The sequence below is a fragment of the Empidonax traillii genome, unplaced genomic scaffold, assembly GCF_003031625.1.
Source record: "Empidonax traillii isolate 1590-97213 ecotype Southwest subspecies unplaced genomic scaffold, ASM303162v1 scaffold52:size1600334, whole genome shotgun sequence".
Taxonomy (NCBI): domain Eukaryota; kingdom Metazoa; phylum Chordata; class Aves; order Passeriformes; family Tyrannidae; genus Empidonax; species Empidonax traillii.
The window spans coordinates 193,623-210,175 of NW_020955245.1; the positions used below are offsets into that span (position 1 = coordinate 193,623).

At 45.8% G+C, this 16,553-nt stretch overlaps 1 protein-coding gene across 3 annotated transcripts in view; it reads left to right on the plus strand.

Annotated features, from left to right (window-relative positions):
- LRRK1 (leucine rich repeat kinase 1) overlaps window positions 1-16,553 on the plus strand; it is a 75,835-nt gene that overhangs the window by 31,810 nt on the left and 27,472 nt on the right. For all 3 annotated transcript variants that reach the window (XM_027879184.1, XM_027879186.1, XM_027879185.1), the window contains 8 exons: window positions 297-434; window positions 4,123-4,235; window positions 5,387-5,463; window positions 8,814-8,943; window positions 9,479-9,591; window positions 10,395-10,609; window positions 12,608-12,772; window positions 14,787-14,959. In XM_027879184.1, coding sequence (XP_027734985.1) covers window positions 297-434; window positions 4,123-4,235; window positions 5,387-5,463; window positions 8,814-8,943; window positions 9,479-9,591; window positions 10,395-10,609; window positions 12,608-12,772; window positions 14,787-14,959 — 1,124 coding nt within the window. The remainder of the gene's footprint in view (window positions 1-296; window positions 435-4,122; window positions 4,236-5,386; window positions 5,464-8,813; window positions 8,944-9,478; window positions 9,592-10,394; window positions 10,610-12,607; window positions 12,773-14,786; window positions 14,960-16,553) is intronic.

The window sequence follows — 16,553 nt, forward strand, 5'->3', positions numbered from 1 at the left end:
ACAGAACAGGATGCTCTGGTGAAGTGTTTGTTTATGGTTGAAAAGCAAATGGGGATGATTTCCAAAATAACTTTTGAGATACATTTTACCCACCAAAGAATCTGCCCATCAGTTGAGTGCATCTCCTTAGCAAATCCCATGTGCCTGCACGCCCAATAATTTCTCTAGATCAAAATAGTTTAAGAGATTGCCTAGAATGAATTTATTAATGCCTTTGACATGTGACAGCTTATCTACCTCATTACTGAAGGGGATTATTACTACTCTGTAAATGTGTATTCTTTTATGTTTTCCAGAAATGTTGTAAGGCATCTAGAAACTCACTGGAATTCCTACCTGATGCATTGACTGTTTTCTGGAAAAATCACCTGAGAGAAGTGGATTTTTCTGAGAATTCACTAAAAGAAGTTCCACCAGGACTCTTCCAGCTTGAAGTAAGTGCAATTTCTTCATACTTCACAGTATTTCTCCTGGTGCTGACTCAGTGCTCGAGGTCACAGCAGTGGCTGCTGGTTGAGGTGAGGGACTGTGTGCAGTTTTGAGTTGGTGCAATTGCAGAGGGTCTCTGAGTAGCCCGGAACCATCTGAATCAGTACAGTCAGGCCCTCATCCAGTGTGTTATGATATCTAGCTCTTGACACAGGTGTTCTGAGAACTCTTTGGATGTCTATGGTTTCCAGAAATTGGGAGCACAGTTTGGAACAGAACCCCACTGCATTGTAGCTCTGAGCTCCAACCACTGAAATACTGATGTACTCAAAAAATGCTCCCAAATGGTCGTGTTTTTTCTCCATCTGGCACACCAGTGTTGTGCAATTAGGAGTTAGTCTTTCTGGGCTGAAAACAGCACATTTGAATGCCCTAAAAAAAGCTACTTGGGACCTCTGCAGTCTTTAGGTTTGTAGATTAAATAATTCTTGCCAGTGGACAAGACACAGATCCATAGTTTTACATCAAAATTCTTCAGAATTTGTGGTTTCGCTTGGTTTTGACATGAAAACAAGGCAGAACTTGAGGTTTTCCTCCAAGCTTCCCTTCCAGATTGTGAAACTGGGGGGTATGGTGAGAGAAACAGAGGTAAATCCTTGTGCAGAAGTTTCATGCTTTTCACTGCTGACCTCAGTGGGAAGGTTGCAGAAATGATGGATCATTTTGGATCAGTTTGGATCTCAGGAGTCTACTGAAGAGGTGCCTTTTGCTCCTGCTGGAACAAGAGTACTGAGGGTTGAAGTCCTTCGGTTCTCTTTAATGATTCCCGAGGATTTGGCTTTGCTCTCTGGGAGCCATTTGTTTTCAATTGGCATTTCTCCCGAAACAGAATGAATCCTATGGACTATTGTCTCCAAAACTTGGTTTTTGTGAATGCATTAAGAATCATCCCAGTGGGTGGGAGCCACCATGACGGGCATTAAACACTAGGTGGTGCTTTGAGGGCACAATTTTTGGGTGCTGCTGCTCAGAGGCCGCTCAAAGGCACCAGTAAAGAGGGTCAGAGACCTCAGTGCCACCCCTGCTGATGGTCTGTTTTCAAAGTTAGCGAGCTTTGGTTGCCCTAAATTGTGTCAGTTTTTACCCAAACCTCTTCAGAAAAGAAATAAATAGCAGGTATTTCCAGTCCCCTGAGGGCTGGAGCGTGGTGAGCAAACAGAAGGTGGAAAGCCCATGCCCAGGTGAGCCCTGGGTTGGCTTGGTTGTAGAGTTTGTGCTGGTGAATAGGGCTGCACTCACACTCCAGCCCTCTCCAGAAGCAGATGTGGGAAGGGGAGGAAATGGGCAGTAACATGTTCCTACATATAATGTATTATTGTTATGTAGGAACGGCAGTGAACTGTCTTCTCCCTGGGAAAAGTGAAAAGGAGAGGAGACCTGTGACTTGAAAGCATATCTCTGACCTAGACTGATGGGACTTGTAGTTTAGCACTGCCCTTTGCATAGTTTGTGGAGGAATCTTAAGACTGGGACCAGCTCACAGTCACTAATATGATGTGTATTCTAGAAATGTGGTGCTAAGGGAAGCAGGAACATCCTCAGCTTTCCTGGCTGTTGCCTTCTAAAGGAACCAGCCATTTGTTCTCCAAACCAGGTCTTAGTTCTCTAGACTAGTTTGTTTCCGCCTAGTTTGCTTCTCTTGAAGACACCTGACCCTCCCTGGGTGGAATTATTCAAGTAAGACTCTGGTCAGCTTTTCCGCATCATGAGCTGACTGAGCCACTGGATGCTGCAGTTCCTTCCCCCAGGTACAATCTAACACCCTTTTTGCAACTGTGGCAGCAGGTTTGAAGGAAGTTTGTCTGCCACTGCCATTGTGTCACTTCTGGAGGCCCCTGTTCTCATCCTCTGAGGCAGCAAAATTGGAGAAGTTAGAGATGAGAGAGAGGAGACAATTGCTAAACAAGGACTAGACATCTCCAGAATTACAGTCATGAAGAACCAGAGCCAGTTGAAAGTCGCTAATTTTCCCTATGGAGGCAGCACATAAGCATTGGATAGAATCTCACCAGGCTCTCAGCGTCCTGGAGAGTGGCCTTTGTCAGCGTTTGGGGGGACACATAACACGGATACAGCTGACTGAGAACGAAGCACCCCAGCTAGACCACACAGGACCGAGTTTATGCTAATTCTGGAACGTGTAGCCTCCCTTTCCTCCCACCCCCTGCCCAGGGATGTTTTGGGGAGAAGTCTGAGGCATTGTCATTGCACAGCCCCATGCTGGTACTTGGAGAGAGCTCCACACCAGGCTCCGAGGGCGGGCTGGGCCTTCCTTCCGAGGGGAGGTTGAGCCAGTGGAAGACTAACGATGGTAAAAGCGCTGGCTGTCAGGACACTCAGTTTTCCAACCCTTTCTTCCAGTGGCTCACTCTGCCTTGTTTGCAGTTCTTTAATTTTGCTCCACCTTTCCCAAATCCCAGCAAGGCCCCTCTCCCATCACTAGAGGGAGCGTTTTGCATGATAATTCCCGTTCCAGCAACTGCTGGTTGTCCATCGCCTGTGTCACGTGGATACCTCATATTTTTCCAATCTAAGAAGAGGGGAGCAAAGCCAATAAACTTTGTGAGACATTGTTAATCCTGCTCGATGAAAAGGGGCATAAACCTTTATTATTATATGGAGCACATAAAACATACTTGAAGCTGAAGTCTCTGCTGGTAAAACATGATTTCCATGGGGTATAATTCATTATTAGTGCTGTGCTTGTGGCACGAGATAATTCAGCTGACATTCTGCTTATCTCAGTTTTCTTGGGGGGAACTTGCAGAGTAAACTTGGTTGGAAACTCTACATAGAAGACTTTTTTTCAGTGGAAAATTGGATTTTCAACCAAATGAAAGCGATCATTTGAGCCTCAGCATTATTAAGGACAGATGGAAGAGCATAAACTTCACAAATCTGAATGGGAACTACATTTTTTTTTCTTTTATGTTTTGGTTAAGTGTAAGGAGACCTCATATTTAACCTTATTCATGGTGTTTCCAGCTGAATCCTGTTTGTATGGTGTTAACTGTGTGGGGTCAGTCAGCTTCACTTGGCTTTAAAGTTTCTGTCTCTGGTGGGAGGGGGGGGAAAAACCTAGGTGAGTAACTTGTACAGATCTTGGAAAACCAACATAAATCCTTTCCACCTCAATAGAGATGTAATAAAAAAGCAACTAAAATCTTTCCTTGTGTGAAGCAGTTCGTGTTTTGCATGATTTTATTCACACACAACAGGTGTAAGCCCACTCTGAACACCAGTTTGCAATCACACACATACACACACACACATATATATATATAATCCCATCCATACGTGGCATGCTGTGTTGGTAAATCACACTGTTCTTTTCCATTTGGAAAGGTTTCCTCCCTTAAAGTAAAATGTCCTCTTGCATGGGTTGTTTCCAAGTGCATCTGTCAGCGAGCAGACTCATAATCTCCCCGAGCTGAGAGCGGTGCTGCTCCGTGCAGAATATGCTTGCTGGGGACAAGAGGGAAATGTTTGCATGCTGGGCAGCACGGACAGGATGTTCTGATGAATAAGATGTACTTTCTTGGTGTTTCTGTTATTTAATAGCCACGCTAAAAAAGCTCTTTCTGTGTGTTTGGTGCACTCTGTCTTCTAACTCCAGGCTGTTCCTCTCTTTAGGCTTTGGTGTCCCTGAAGCTGCCGGGAAATCAGTTAGTTACGTTGCCTTCGCAGGACAAGTGGAATTGCAAACAACTTAAATCACTGGATCTTTCAAAAAACCAACTTGGGAAGTAAGTGTTTCTTTCAAATTTTTTGGCTGAGAAAACAAAAGCTGAAGAAATAATGGCAAGCCCGATCCCTCGTGCAACACAAAGGGTGTCAGGAGAGAATTAATCACCTGCATAGAAGGCATTGATATCCATATACCATGTCCCTAAGTCTATTGTGTGTCTGTGACAGTGATGAATTATCCTTTGCTGATTCTTTGGGCATTTAGCACACTATATCATTTATTAAGTGGATAGATTACTGATAATTGGCGCTTTAATTTCAGAGCATGTAGGAATTTCTTTAACCCAGTGTGTGGTTCATCACTACAAATACCAGTTTGTGGGGAGCAGATCATAACCATAAACCATCTGGCTGGACTTCAGTTTGTAGTTTGTGTGGGAGTATTGTTTTGGAAAAAATGAAAAATCTTTGGTTTTTAAATGGAAGTGTAACCAGCTGCAAGTTCGTAGAGAAGATTTCCAACCAGAATGGTTCTATGATTCTAAGACTGATGTTAAAAAGGTCGTCAGATAAAAGGGTGATGTTCTTCTGTTTAGAAGTTCCAATAGGGATGTTTAACATAGAGAGTTAAAGGTCCCTAACCTTCTCCAAAACTGCACTGAGTTTTGTCACGCTGATATCTCCTCGTTTGGGTGCCCGTCCAACACATTTTTTGGAGTCCTCAGGAGTTGCTGTGTCAGAGATTGCTGTTTTCTGAGTGTCTCAGTGCGTTTCCCGAGCCATGTTGGTGGGTCATCTTGTCAGAGCCCCTCTGGTGTGGGCAGGGAATGGCAGCAGCTCGGTTCTCCGGCTCTCCTCGTGGAGCTCCCTCGATCTGCTCTCTGACAGCCCACTTAACCCTGACACCCATAAAGCTGGGGGTCAAGTGCTCTCGCCCTGGGAGCTGGAAGGGCTGCCTTGAGGAGCTCTGTTGATTTACCAGGAGTAAAACCACTGGGCCTGGACGAGTGTTGTTGCAGTCTGGCCCTGTGATTGCGCAGCAGGTTTCAATCCCACCTCTCCAGGTGGGAACCCACGAGAGGTGTGCTGTGGATCAGCAGCCTTAGTGGGGCCAGACTGTGCATCATGGAGCATCCTGGGCATGCAGCTCAACACATTGTCCAAGCTCATTTTTCCGTGTATCCCTTTTTTTTTTTTTTTTTCCCCACAGGAGCGACGAGGGATTTAAAACAAAGCGGATTCCCTTTTTCACCACCAAGAACAGGGTGCGTGGTGGCCCAGAGGCAGGTAAGGGGGGCACGGGGAGGCAAGTGCTGAGGGTGCCAGGTGAGCTGGGAAGCAGCAGGAATCTGTGGAGTTTGGTTGGAGGGAGATCAGTTTAAATTCACCTGCGATTTTAAATGCAGCAGCATTTAACTGAGACAAAATAGGTTTTTAGATAAGATGTTTCTAAAGAAATAGTGCAGCTGGTTGGTACCGTCAATATAGGAAGATGAAAAATGAGTGAAACCTGTTTCTTTCACAGAGCTTTTGTTCTTTGCATGAAGGTTATGCTTTGTAGCCAGAGTTCTGACTGGTATGTTGAAGGCAAATTAACCCATAATTACCCCTGTTACTCTTAGGGTTGTTTCTGTTCCTGACTTTGTAAATGGCACGTTTTCCCCTGTCTCCGTGTTTTGCATCCACAGTCTGGGGCAGAGCAGAAGAAATGCTCTGGATTAGTGCACGTGAAACCCCAGAGAGAACAAAGGAATATCTTCAGATATTGCGCTGCTTCCTGATCTCTGTGGGATTTGTCTCCATTTCTTTTGTTTATTTGCTTTATTTTAAAGCACTTAGAGAGCTTTCTCGCTCTGGCTGCCTGCAGAATGCCTGGCTCTAAAGCACTGCTTGCCAACTGCAGAGTGGGATGGAGCCAATGCCTCCCTGAACACTCCCGAGCAGCCCTGAGCTGCTCGTGGGAGGGAGACCCCCCTTCAGTAAATGCTTTCCTCATTTCCCCTGAAAATTGTGTATGATCTCAATTAAAATCGGAAAATGCAGCACGTACAGCCATAGCTGTGGGTTAGGGCTCGAGATCCTCACCTCCAGTCTGCTCATGTGGGAGGCAGAGGCTCTACCTGGACCCCCAGGCAAAGCTAATCTTACTCTTTTTATTGTCCATGGAAGCAGAGGCTGCTGTGCAACAAAGGGTATGTGCACCCTAAGTGGGAGCAGAGGGTTGGTCTGCTCTGTGTCACAGGTAGGAAATGCAAATAGAAATGCTGTGACACTGGTGGAATCCTGAACACGGAACAACTAGAGAAGGAGTCTGAATCTTGGGAATCTGTGGAGTCTGACACATCCTCGGAGCTTCTCTGTGAAGCAGCATTGAAAAGTGGGGAGAGGAAGACAGGAGCAGCAGGCAAAGGCAGCTAAAACCAGCTTTAAAAAGGGAATTGCTGTCCTAATGGAAATGTCTGCATGCTGCAAACTCAGCATAACCCCCCTGCATAAAGGAGGAGAGGATGGACTCTGCATTAGCAGCATTTGAAAGCCTTGGCACATCATACCCTGGTGCAACTTTGAGCTGCCTCAGGTGGTCTCAGGTTGCAGGAGGGCACGGAGTAGCCCACCTGGCTGGTGCCACGGTTGAACAGCCACAGAGACAGAGCAAAGCCAGCTCATCTCCTTCTCTCTGTTCCTCTGCCAAGTATAGCTTGGTGAGACTAGAGGATGTGGCCAAGAATTTAAAGAACATAAGAGAAAACAGAAGCTGGAGTACATCAGCTACTCACAGAAGTCTCCTGGTGAGGTTGGGGGGGGTGGGGGCAGGTTTTCATCTGATTTACCAACAAAGCTGTTTACTTAAGTCTAGATTATTTTAAGAGAATAATTTATGGAAGCTCACTATACTTGATTGATAAATCTCAGAATAACTTCTTGCACACGCAAGCGGCGTTGGTGGTGTTTACTCATCCAAAAATATATTTTCAGGATTGGATTTGTTTTAATTTTTCTACAGTTCTTTAAAAGAAAATTTGAGCTCAAGCCAGAGAAATCATAAATAACTCATGAATAAATAATTACAATTCATAAACACCTCGAGCTTGCTTCCAATATAGTACACCCCTTCCCACCTGGGACTCCTTGGTGAATTCAGACTCTAGCTGCTATTTTAGGTGGTTGTTCCTACGTGTCCAAGAGGGACTAAATCTGTCTGTGCCTAGGTGCACACTGGAGAGGAACAATGAAAAGTTTAAGTCCAACGATGAGCCAGAGAGGAAGTGAATGGCATCCATGAATAAGCCTGCTGTTCTCCTAAAATAATCCCAAAGATGATTTTTTATTTGAAAACTCAAAGGCGGACTGTGACACTCTGCCCACACCAGACCTGTCACGTATATGAAACACCCCTGCAGACAGTGGGACTCTATCTTACTCCTTTTCTGATCATGGCTCAGGCTGGAAATGCTGTTAATATTAGAACTGGGGGATTTTTCCTGAGAGAACCTCTTCCATTTTCTTTTTTTTTTTTCTTTTTTTTTTTTTTTTAAATCTTTTTCTGCTAAGTCTACTTACAGTTCCTCAACTCTTCTCTGTAAGGGAAGGAGATCTTGGTGGAAGTGGAACTGTCCTGTGCTAGGGGAAGGCAGGGTCTCACATCTCAGGGGGTTGCTTTGATTGACCATGGAGGCAGCAGGTGGTGCTGGTTGTACTTTCCCAATCAGACTCAAAACCTACCTAGTTTTCCTTGACTTCAGGATGCTCCTTGGCAGATAAATTTGACACTCTTAATGCAGCAACACAATTCATGGCAGCTTTTTGTACCACTACCCCAGGAGCAACTTGTGGAGCAAAATGATGCTCTTTGGAACCAGCTGAACTTCCCTTTGTTCGAACCCTTCCAGCAGCAGCAACTCAGCCATGCAGTTGTTGCTATTATTACTTGGGTTGCTCCCAAAATACGCAATCTGCTGCTCAGACATGGAGAGAGTCTGACGTGCCCTGAGTCCTCTCAGAGTAAAACAGAACAGAGGGGTAAACGTGAGTGTGTTTTAGAGACAGCGTATGTCAGTCTGTCAGCTGCAGTTTGGGTTTTCTTCTCTGTTGTTGCTGACTTTGATCCACCATAAATTACTCCAGGATGCAACGTGGGGGCCTGACCGTAAATTCCGAGTGGCTTCTGGCTCTTCTCAGGCAATATGGAAAAAACATGTTGAGAACCAGTTGTGCCACTGGTGGGCCCTTTCAGTGCAGTGTTGAGAACCAGTTGTGCCCTCCATATGCCCTTTCACTGCCAACTGTTGGGCTGGAACAGAGGCAGTTCACAAGGTATTACCCTCTATTCAACAGTGCCCCTTGTCCCCTGATGTATAGTCATTTTGGCAGTCTCGGACTTCCTCCCTCACCCCCCAGAAGCCCTGGACACTGTAACGTTCAAACACATGTTATTAAAACACTGAGATGTGAACATTGATGTTTGATTGTCACTGAAGGCCATTTGCTTTCCTGCTCTTGCTTCTTGGTGGTCCCTGCCAGTGAACGTGACCTCATTTCCTGCCTACAAAGTTCAGGTGAAGCTCTTGGTTCAGAGCCTTGATGCCTGTTTGTTGCTTTTTTTTTAAAGGTGCAGTTTGTTTCCTGTCTTGTTCCAGGTCCTTTTTTGGAGTTTCCAGCGTTCCTGAGTGATTCTCTGGAGGTTCTTTATCTGAACGACAATCAGCTGGACTCCGTCCCGCAGTCCGTTTGCCTCCTGAAAGGTTTAACAGAACTTTATTTAGGAAAGTAAGTCTGTGTCCTGGAAAAAGCTTTGCAGTGTTATTTCCATGTTGTTTTAGTGACCAGTCTTCTGTGGAGCCCCACCCCAGATGTCCAGTGCTTTTGAAATCAAAAAGCTGGAAATAGTCAGCCCCTTGTTAGAACTGGGCCTGTCGTTTGCTTTAGATAAGGAGGAGGCTGGTCTTTTGAATTGGGGAAGATGATCTAATGCTTTGAACGCAGGCCTGGGAATCTGATGTGCCTCTAGTTCATTCTGGCTTTTTGCTGTCTGTTTTTGTAGTGTTAGATTCAATAACTCATCGTTTTTGCCTTTATTTCCTCAACTATCCAGTAAAGATGATTACATCTGTCTGCCTCGGACGATAGATTGAGGTTGTACATCACTTTTAGGATGGAAATTGCTACTAAAGTGCTGAGTAGTCTTATTAAAATGTTAATGGCAGATTTCTGCGAGGAGAGAATGGTGTAATGTGAGAGTCCGTGAGAGCAGCTACTTACACACAAAGCCTGGTTGTTGGTAGATTTATTTGTTTTTGTACAGTAACCCTGGTATCCGAGAGCTTCCTCCAGAACTTGGACAGCTGGCTAATCTCTGGCAGCTGGATATCGAGGAACTAAATATCAGTAACGTTCCTGCAGAGATCAGAAAGGAGGGTAAGGCTGATCCCGTGTATTTTTTATTAAACTGACTGAACTTATAATGAAAATCTCTTCCTCTTAATGGTCAAGAACAGGAACAGACCGTGTGTGCCCAAGTTTGATAATCAGTGCTAAGCTCTGGCTGTGTGACCAGTTTAAGATAGATCACATGTTAAAATGATGACTTATAAATGCAATATTTCATTTGCAACATGCAAGCCAGATAAATTCCATGGCTTGCTTACTCAGTGTGTATATTTTAGGGTATTTAGATGTTCTTTCTAAAGACTGAAAATGTTTAGTATCAGCAGTCACAGTCCCATTGAAGGGACTTTATTGTGAGCTGCTAGGTTTTTGGATCTATTACAATACTGTTTTCTTTTTTGTGCCCTTTAATCAGAAAATCCTGTGGGAACGAAGTTATTAGGAATTATTCCTTCTCCAGCAGTATACTGTTGAAGCCTAAATCTAATTTTAACTGGAAACATAAAAGTAGAAGGAAAAACTGAGTATTTTCCAATACTAAATTACTATTTTATGTTTCCTTTCAGCTTCTGGAGCATGTGAGCCCCAGCATTTGTTTCTCCATACAGTGCTCCATTGTGGAGCCTCAGAGCAGTGACCTTTCTCTGGGGTCTCTGTCTCAGGTTTGTCCGCTGGAGGTTTCTTTGTTTATTCTCCGGGTTGTCTCGGCCCACAGCTGAAACTGCAGGGAAAATATTAACTCAGCTGATGTGTCTGCAGCAGCAGGTTTTGTGCAGTCCTGGTTGTGACTGCAGATCCCAGATAAAGCCCCGTTCCCTTCCCCGTTCCCGCAGGCCCCAAGACGGTGCTGGCGTATTTGCGAGCGCAGCTGCGCAAGGCGGAGAAGTGCAAGCTCATGAAGATGATCGTCATCGGCCCTCCACGGCAGGGGAAATCCACGCTGGTGGAGATCCTGCAGACAGGGAAAGTCCCCCAGATGATGCACAGCGACGCCACCATTCGGACGACAAAATGGGAGCTCCCCAAGCCGGTGGGACACAAGGCAAAGGTGAAAAACCGATCAAAGCTCTTCATCCTTCGGGGAGATGTTTGAGCCCTGCAGTGCCCATTTTTTGGGCTGAAATTGTGAGCCCTTTTACAAAAACCAGTTTCCATTACCTCGCAAGTGACGTGTTTTTAGACTCATCGCAGTTCCTGTTTGGTTTCCGGTTTTCTCTAGAGGACAGTTCTGTTTTCCTGAGCACTCAACTTTGTATTCTAAAGAGAGAGAGTGTGTGTAGACCCCTGTGCCGAAATTCTGGCTCTCCCAGCTAGGGTGGCCCAAGAGTGTGTTTTAAATCAGCTTCTCTACAGCAGATTGTCCTTTCATTTGGGGCCAGAAAATGGGACATCAGTACCTGAAGCTGCAGTCCCTTGACATCAGAACTATCCTAGGTGGGGAAGGTGGGTGGAAGGTGGGATGCCTGACCTCTGCTTTGATCCAGGGATGTCTAAGGCTTACCTTAAACACCCAGATCTCAGATGGCTCATTCAGGGAGTGTGTCAACCCATATTGAACTCCTCTGGAGAGCACTGAATTCATCCAAGCATTTTAAGTGACCCTGTCCACCACCTGAATGGTAGCCCAAGGATTAGAGCCTGCAGAATTGATCTGAGATCTTGTCAGAGCTGAGGGGGTGCAAATGCATGGCTCTCCATTCCCAGATGAGAGCCATGACCACCAGACTGTTTTGGAATGGGGGAAGAAGCCTGCTGAGCTCAGCTATTCCACAGCAAAGAGTGCCAGGCCAGAGACAGAAAGAAAAGAGCAAGCATGGCTCCTTAAAGGGAAGGCTTTGGTGGGAAAAGGGGTTTGTGTGTTTTGTGTTGAAGAGTAATTGGATAAAATAAAAACATAGACAGCATCAGAGACCTGGAGTGGGATCAAGATGCTGAACAGGCTTTTGTCCCTACCTCTGAGTCTCTGTCTCTCCACACACGCACTCACAGCTGAAGGTCTTTTGGATGAACAAAGCGGCTCTTGTGCTAGTTAGGGCTTGGTTTAAACAATATGGAAGTTCTTCCAGCTGTTTCTGGGAGACTTCACACTGGGACTCTGCTGGGAGATCAGAGCCCTGCTGAGACACTTGCTGAAACCTTGTGGGGTAACTTGTTGTGTGGGATCAGACAGTACTTGGACCCAGACCCCTAAACAGCCCACTCGGTGTTATGTGATGTTCTGAGGATGGTGGCTGAGTTTTCTGCTCAGTCACAGGCTTCTTGCCTCCTCCGGGCCAAGTGATTTAGGGACAGAGCTTTCAAGGCATATAGATGCTTCCTACTGCATTTGGGAGCCTGAATGCCATTTAAGCAGAGAGCCATGCTCCCTCTTATTGCTGTCACGGAGGAATGGATGCAGAGATACTTGGAAGAGAGCCAGAGCCGGGGAGGCCTCCATTTACATATTCCCCCCAGAAATCAGTGAGTCTGGTTTACAGTAACTGTAATTCTGGCCCATCTCTGGCACGGCACACACGTCAGAAGCCTCAGAGCAACATGTAGGAGGTGTTTATGAAAGGCCTGAGAAGTTTCCCATCTCCCCAGCATCCCTATTCTGCTTGGCTCAGTTCAGTCTGAGCTCAGTGGAAGTGATTTCAGCAGGGGTTTCCTGTTCCCTGTGGCAGTGGCTGATAAGTAGCTTCACCGGTCCTGTCAAGCGTGGCACAGGCAAGGACGAAACAGTTTCTATTCCAGATGCAGTGAAATACAGTGCTCAGAATGAGACCCTTGTTTGTACTGGAGAATCCCCAGCATTAACTGGAGATTTACCAGCATCAAGGGCACCTCTATGGTTTTAGCAGCGAGTAATTAGTCTTGATTTCCTGTGGGGAAGTGGTAGCCGTGCTTAACAATTGCTTGTTGATTTATCTTTCCTGGAGGCACAATTAGGACATTGAACCCCCTTCTTGTGTCATACATTATGCAGGCGTAGGTTTATACTTCAGCTATTATCTCCCAGTGATTTACTGCCACCGTTGGACTTGAACACTTCTCTTTGTCTAAGTAGGTTGATTCAGTGGAGTTCAATGTCTGGGATATCGGAGGCCCAGCAAGCATGTCTACAGTCAATCAGTGTTTCTTCACAGACAAAGCATTGTACATAGTGGTCTGGAACTTGGCACTGGGGGAAGAAGCTGTGGCAAACTTGCAGTTCTGGTTGCTGAACATTGAGGTAAGAAGTCACTGGTGGGCTCGGGGGGGCATCTATTTATCAAGTGGTAGGAGCTCAGCATGCAGATATGCGATATTACAGATTCTTTTTGGTCTGCTCTTTTTTTAAAAAGTCCCCAGGCTACGAGTTTTGCACAGCTTTTGGAATTCGTTTGCCATTACGCTGTAGGCGTATCGCTAAATTTAATGGTTTAAATTTATCATTTGCTTTGTTCTCCCTCACACACAGCAGAGAACGAAACAAAAGCTGATTTATAAACCCTTGCTAAGTAAGGCTGAACATACTTATTTTGGAATTAGTGTTTGACCACACTGTGCTCCGAGGGGGGTTTGAAGCATTTTCTTTCTTGTGTGGGTTAGACGCACATTAGTCTTGAGGTTATATTTTTAACACTTTAGGTTCAAATAAGCCTGAGAGTATTTCCCAAACAGGTCTCATCTCAGCTGAGACTCAGAGCTGCAGTGAATTCACTGGCGTTGATGATTTTTTATAATAACAGCTACATAATTTTTTTGTAAATGTTTATTATTTGATAATTGCCTTAACGTGACATACAAGAAAAAGGGCTGTAAGCTGACGCCTTTCTGAAAAAGAAACATCTTGTCATTGCAAAAACATTGTCTTAGTGGTCTGCAGCTCTCAAAAACCCAAACTACGTAACAAATCTGAAAGTAAAATTATGATGCTTCAAAAATATGTGATGTGCCTGTGTCCTTAATACATCCCAGCAAGCACATAGTAGCATCAGAAAAAAATCCAGAGAAAAATGAGCATGATGGGTAAAAGTATGGAAAACTGAGGAGGGCTGTGTGTAGACTTACTGGGGTAAGGAGAAAACCACAAGGGAGTCTTTGTTCATGGTCTTTTACAATAGAACTGGGAGAGATTAAGTGAAATAATCAGATGGTGACTTTGAAACAAACAATGGGAAATATCCTAAACACAACAGAACCTGTGGAATTCATTGGAACTACAGTGTGCTGTGGGTGTCAGAAAAACAGACTGGTGGAAGAAAAATCCATCAAGTGCCGTTAATTCAGAGATACTGTCTCATGCTGAGGAAGTCGGTGAGCTATGGGCTGCTGGATAGTGGGAGAACACACCAGGGAAAATCTCTGCACGTGACCCTGTGCCTGTACTCCTCATTAACCTCCAGGCAGCATACTGAGCCAAGGGGGCCCTTTGGTCTGGCTCGGTGCAGGCACCACTCCTGTTGACTTTGGTGTCATTCCGGTTGGGAGATTTCAGCAGGAATCGGAAGAGAGAAATGGATGGACTGCAGATAAACATGTACTGCTGCATCTGAATATTGGTCTGTGGTCAAAGCCATTTGGATGGGGAGTCTGATCCCTGGTCAGCCTGTGCAATGCCGTTGCATTTGGCAGCGTGTTCCCTGAGATGTGGATACATTCCTTTGTTGTAATACAGTCATGGAAGGGTTGGAGGAAACCACGAGATCATCTAATCCATTCCTTTGCTCTGATTCAGTATTAAGTAGATTTAGACTTTTCTAGCAGTTTATCTCACCTTTCCGTATGCCTCCGGTGAAAAAGTTTGTGTGACTTCCCCAGGTCTCCATTCCAGAGCATAAGGAGCCTTTTACAGGAAGTCACAGTTAGATCTTCTGGTTACAGGTTGGGTTAACTTTGTCTGGGCAGACTTGGTTCCCCATCACTGAGCTGACTCGCAGCAACTTAATACCACAGGGCAACTCCCTTTATGTTAAACCCTGATGTAATAAACCCAAACTGACAGTTTCCTGCTCTGCAGTAGCAGCAGATGATTAAGTCGTGTTCTGCAGAACTTCTGTAATACCCAGATCGCTTGTTGCTGTTGTCAGGCTGCCACGGCAGATTGCCTTTATTTTATGTGTATATATATATGTATATATATATAATCTGTTTTATTAATGCACGTGACTCCCTCCTTTTAAGTATTATACTTTTCACATGTCCTCACTGCATTTACCACCACGTAATCTGGGTGAGATCACTGTCAGTGTTTTCTTGTACAGGCCAAAGCTCCAAATTCGGTGGTGCTGGTGGTAGGAACACACCTTGATTTAATTGAAACGAAATTCCGCGTTGAGAGGATCGCAACTCTGAGGGCATATGTCTTGGCTCTGTGTCGGTCTCCCTCTGGAGCCAGAGCAACTGGCTTCCCAGATATCACCTTCAAGCACCTGCAGTAAGTACTTGTGCCTTTATGAAGATCAGTCACTATTATGTCACTTTAAACAATTTTGAAATACTTGATCTCCTTGGCAACGGGACCGATTTAAGGACTCGTCAGCGTTGCATTTCGTCTATTTTTGACTGAGATAATGTAGCATAATGAGAGAGAAGGTCAGTGTTGCTCAGGGGTCTGATCACGGGATCTCAGAGCTGCAAGCTCCAAAGTCGTGACCTTGACCAGCCTGTTTACTGCTCCTGCTTCACTCAGGTTTGTCACTGTTAAATGGTGATACAGTTTATTAGTCACAAGGAGAGAAGGTGCAGATTGACTAATTAATATTGCAAAGAGTGAGAGCGTGACTGTTACAGGGTGGGAACTGCAGGGTTTGCTAAGGGGAGGCTGTGTGGGTGTTACCTGATGTGAGAACACGGCTCACGCGGCAGCGTTGGCTGGACCAGGAGTGGGGCAGCCCCCTGAGCTCGGCCCAAACCTGTGCCAGCCGAGTTCTCCAGTGTGATAATGGAGGGCTGGTGCTGCCTGGAAGGTGGGTGTCAGTCAGGCCATGCAGTCTGACTCCTCTCCCTCCCTCTGGCTGACAGAGAATGCCCTTGGGGAGAGGAGCCTTCTCCGGCGGGGAGAGAAGCAGGTCTGTCAGCCAAGGGCTGAACATGAATGCAGCAGGCTGGCACCACACAGGGTAGAATCACCACTGCCTGGGGCAAGAGCAGGTGGCAGCTGGCAAGTGAGGAAGGGCACTGCAATGTCCTCAGCACTTCCCATCTGCTGCCTGGCAGAGTCATCAGCCGCCTCCCACACGCTGCTCTGCAGATCCAAGCGCTGTGTCGGGCATCCCAGCTGGCTCTTCCCTTAGGAGGAGTACCAGGGACCCCGGGAGAGGATCGAAGACTCACAGTGAGAAGGAGCAAGCTTTGTGTTTGAGTCACCTCAAGCCTCTTTTCCCATCACCACAGAGCATCCTAACATGATCTCAGTCATTCTGTCTCAAGGGGACTTTCTTACACCCTTGCCACACATCCTGCACATTCCTCTTCACCTTCCTTTCCCCCTGCATTTTTTCCCAGTTGGAGTTGTGCCTGATTTCATACCTCCTCCCTCCCATGCCCCATCTGGCTGGACCCCATTGTCCACCTTTATGGGGCTCCTCTGAGCAGCTCTCTGTGGCCAGAGGAGCATGAGGAGTGTGAAAGCCTTGCGTGGGTGACCCAGAGTGCTCTTATCCGTGGTCAAGGTCCTCCAGCATCCCAGTGAGGACACTCTTACCAGTGCCACTGAGGTTTGAGATAAAACATCCTGCTTTAGAAAAGGATTTTCTGTCTGCCATGGGAACACATGTAGGATCAGTCAGAAAGACTCTTTGTTGAGAGAAGTGAAAAAGAACTGTTCTTATCCAGTCCATAAAAAGACCAAAACTAGTAGGAGCTGGAGAGAGCAGGCTTTTAGCTAATAGAAAGATAATGAAGGCCAGCTTTTAGGATCTAAGCATCAATTCCCAGATTACAGGATCCAGCTGAGCAAGGGCCGGAATGAGGGTGGGGAAAGGTGTCTGGTAGTCATCACTGCGCCTCTTTGATCTGAGGCAGGGAGA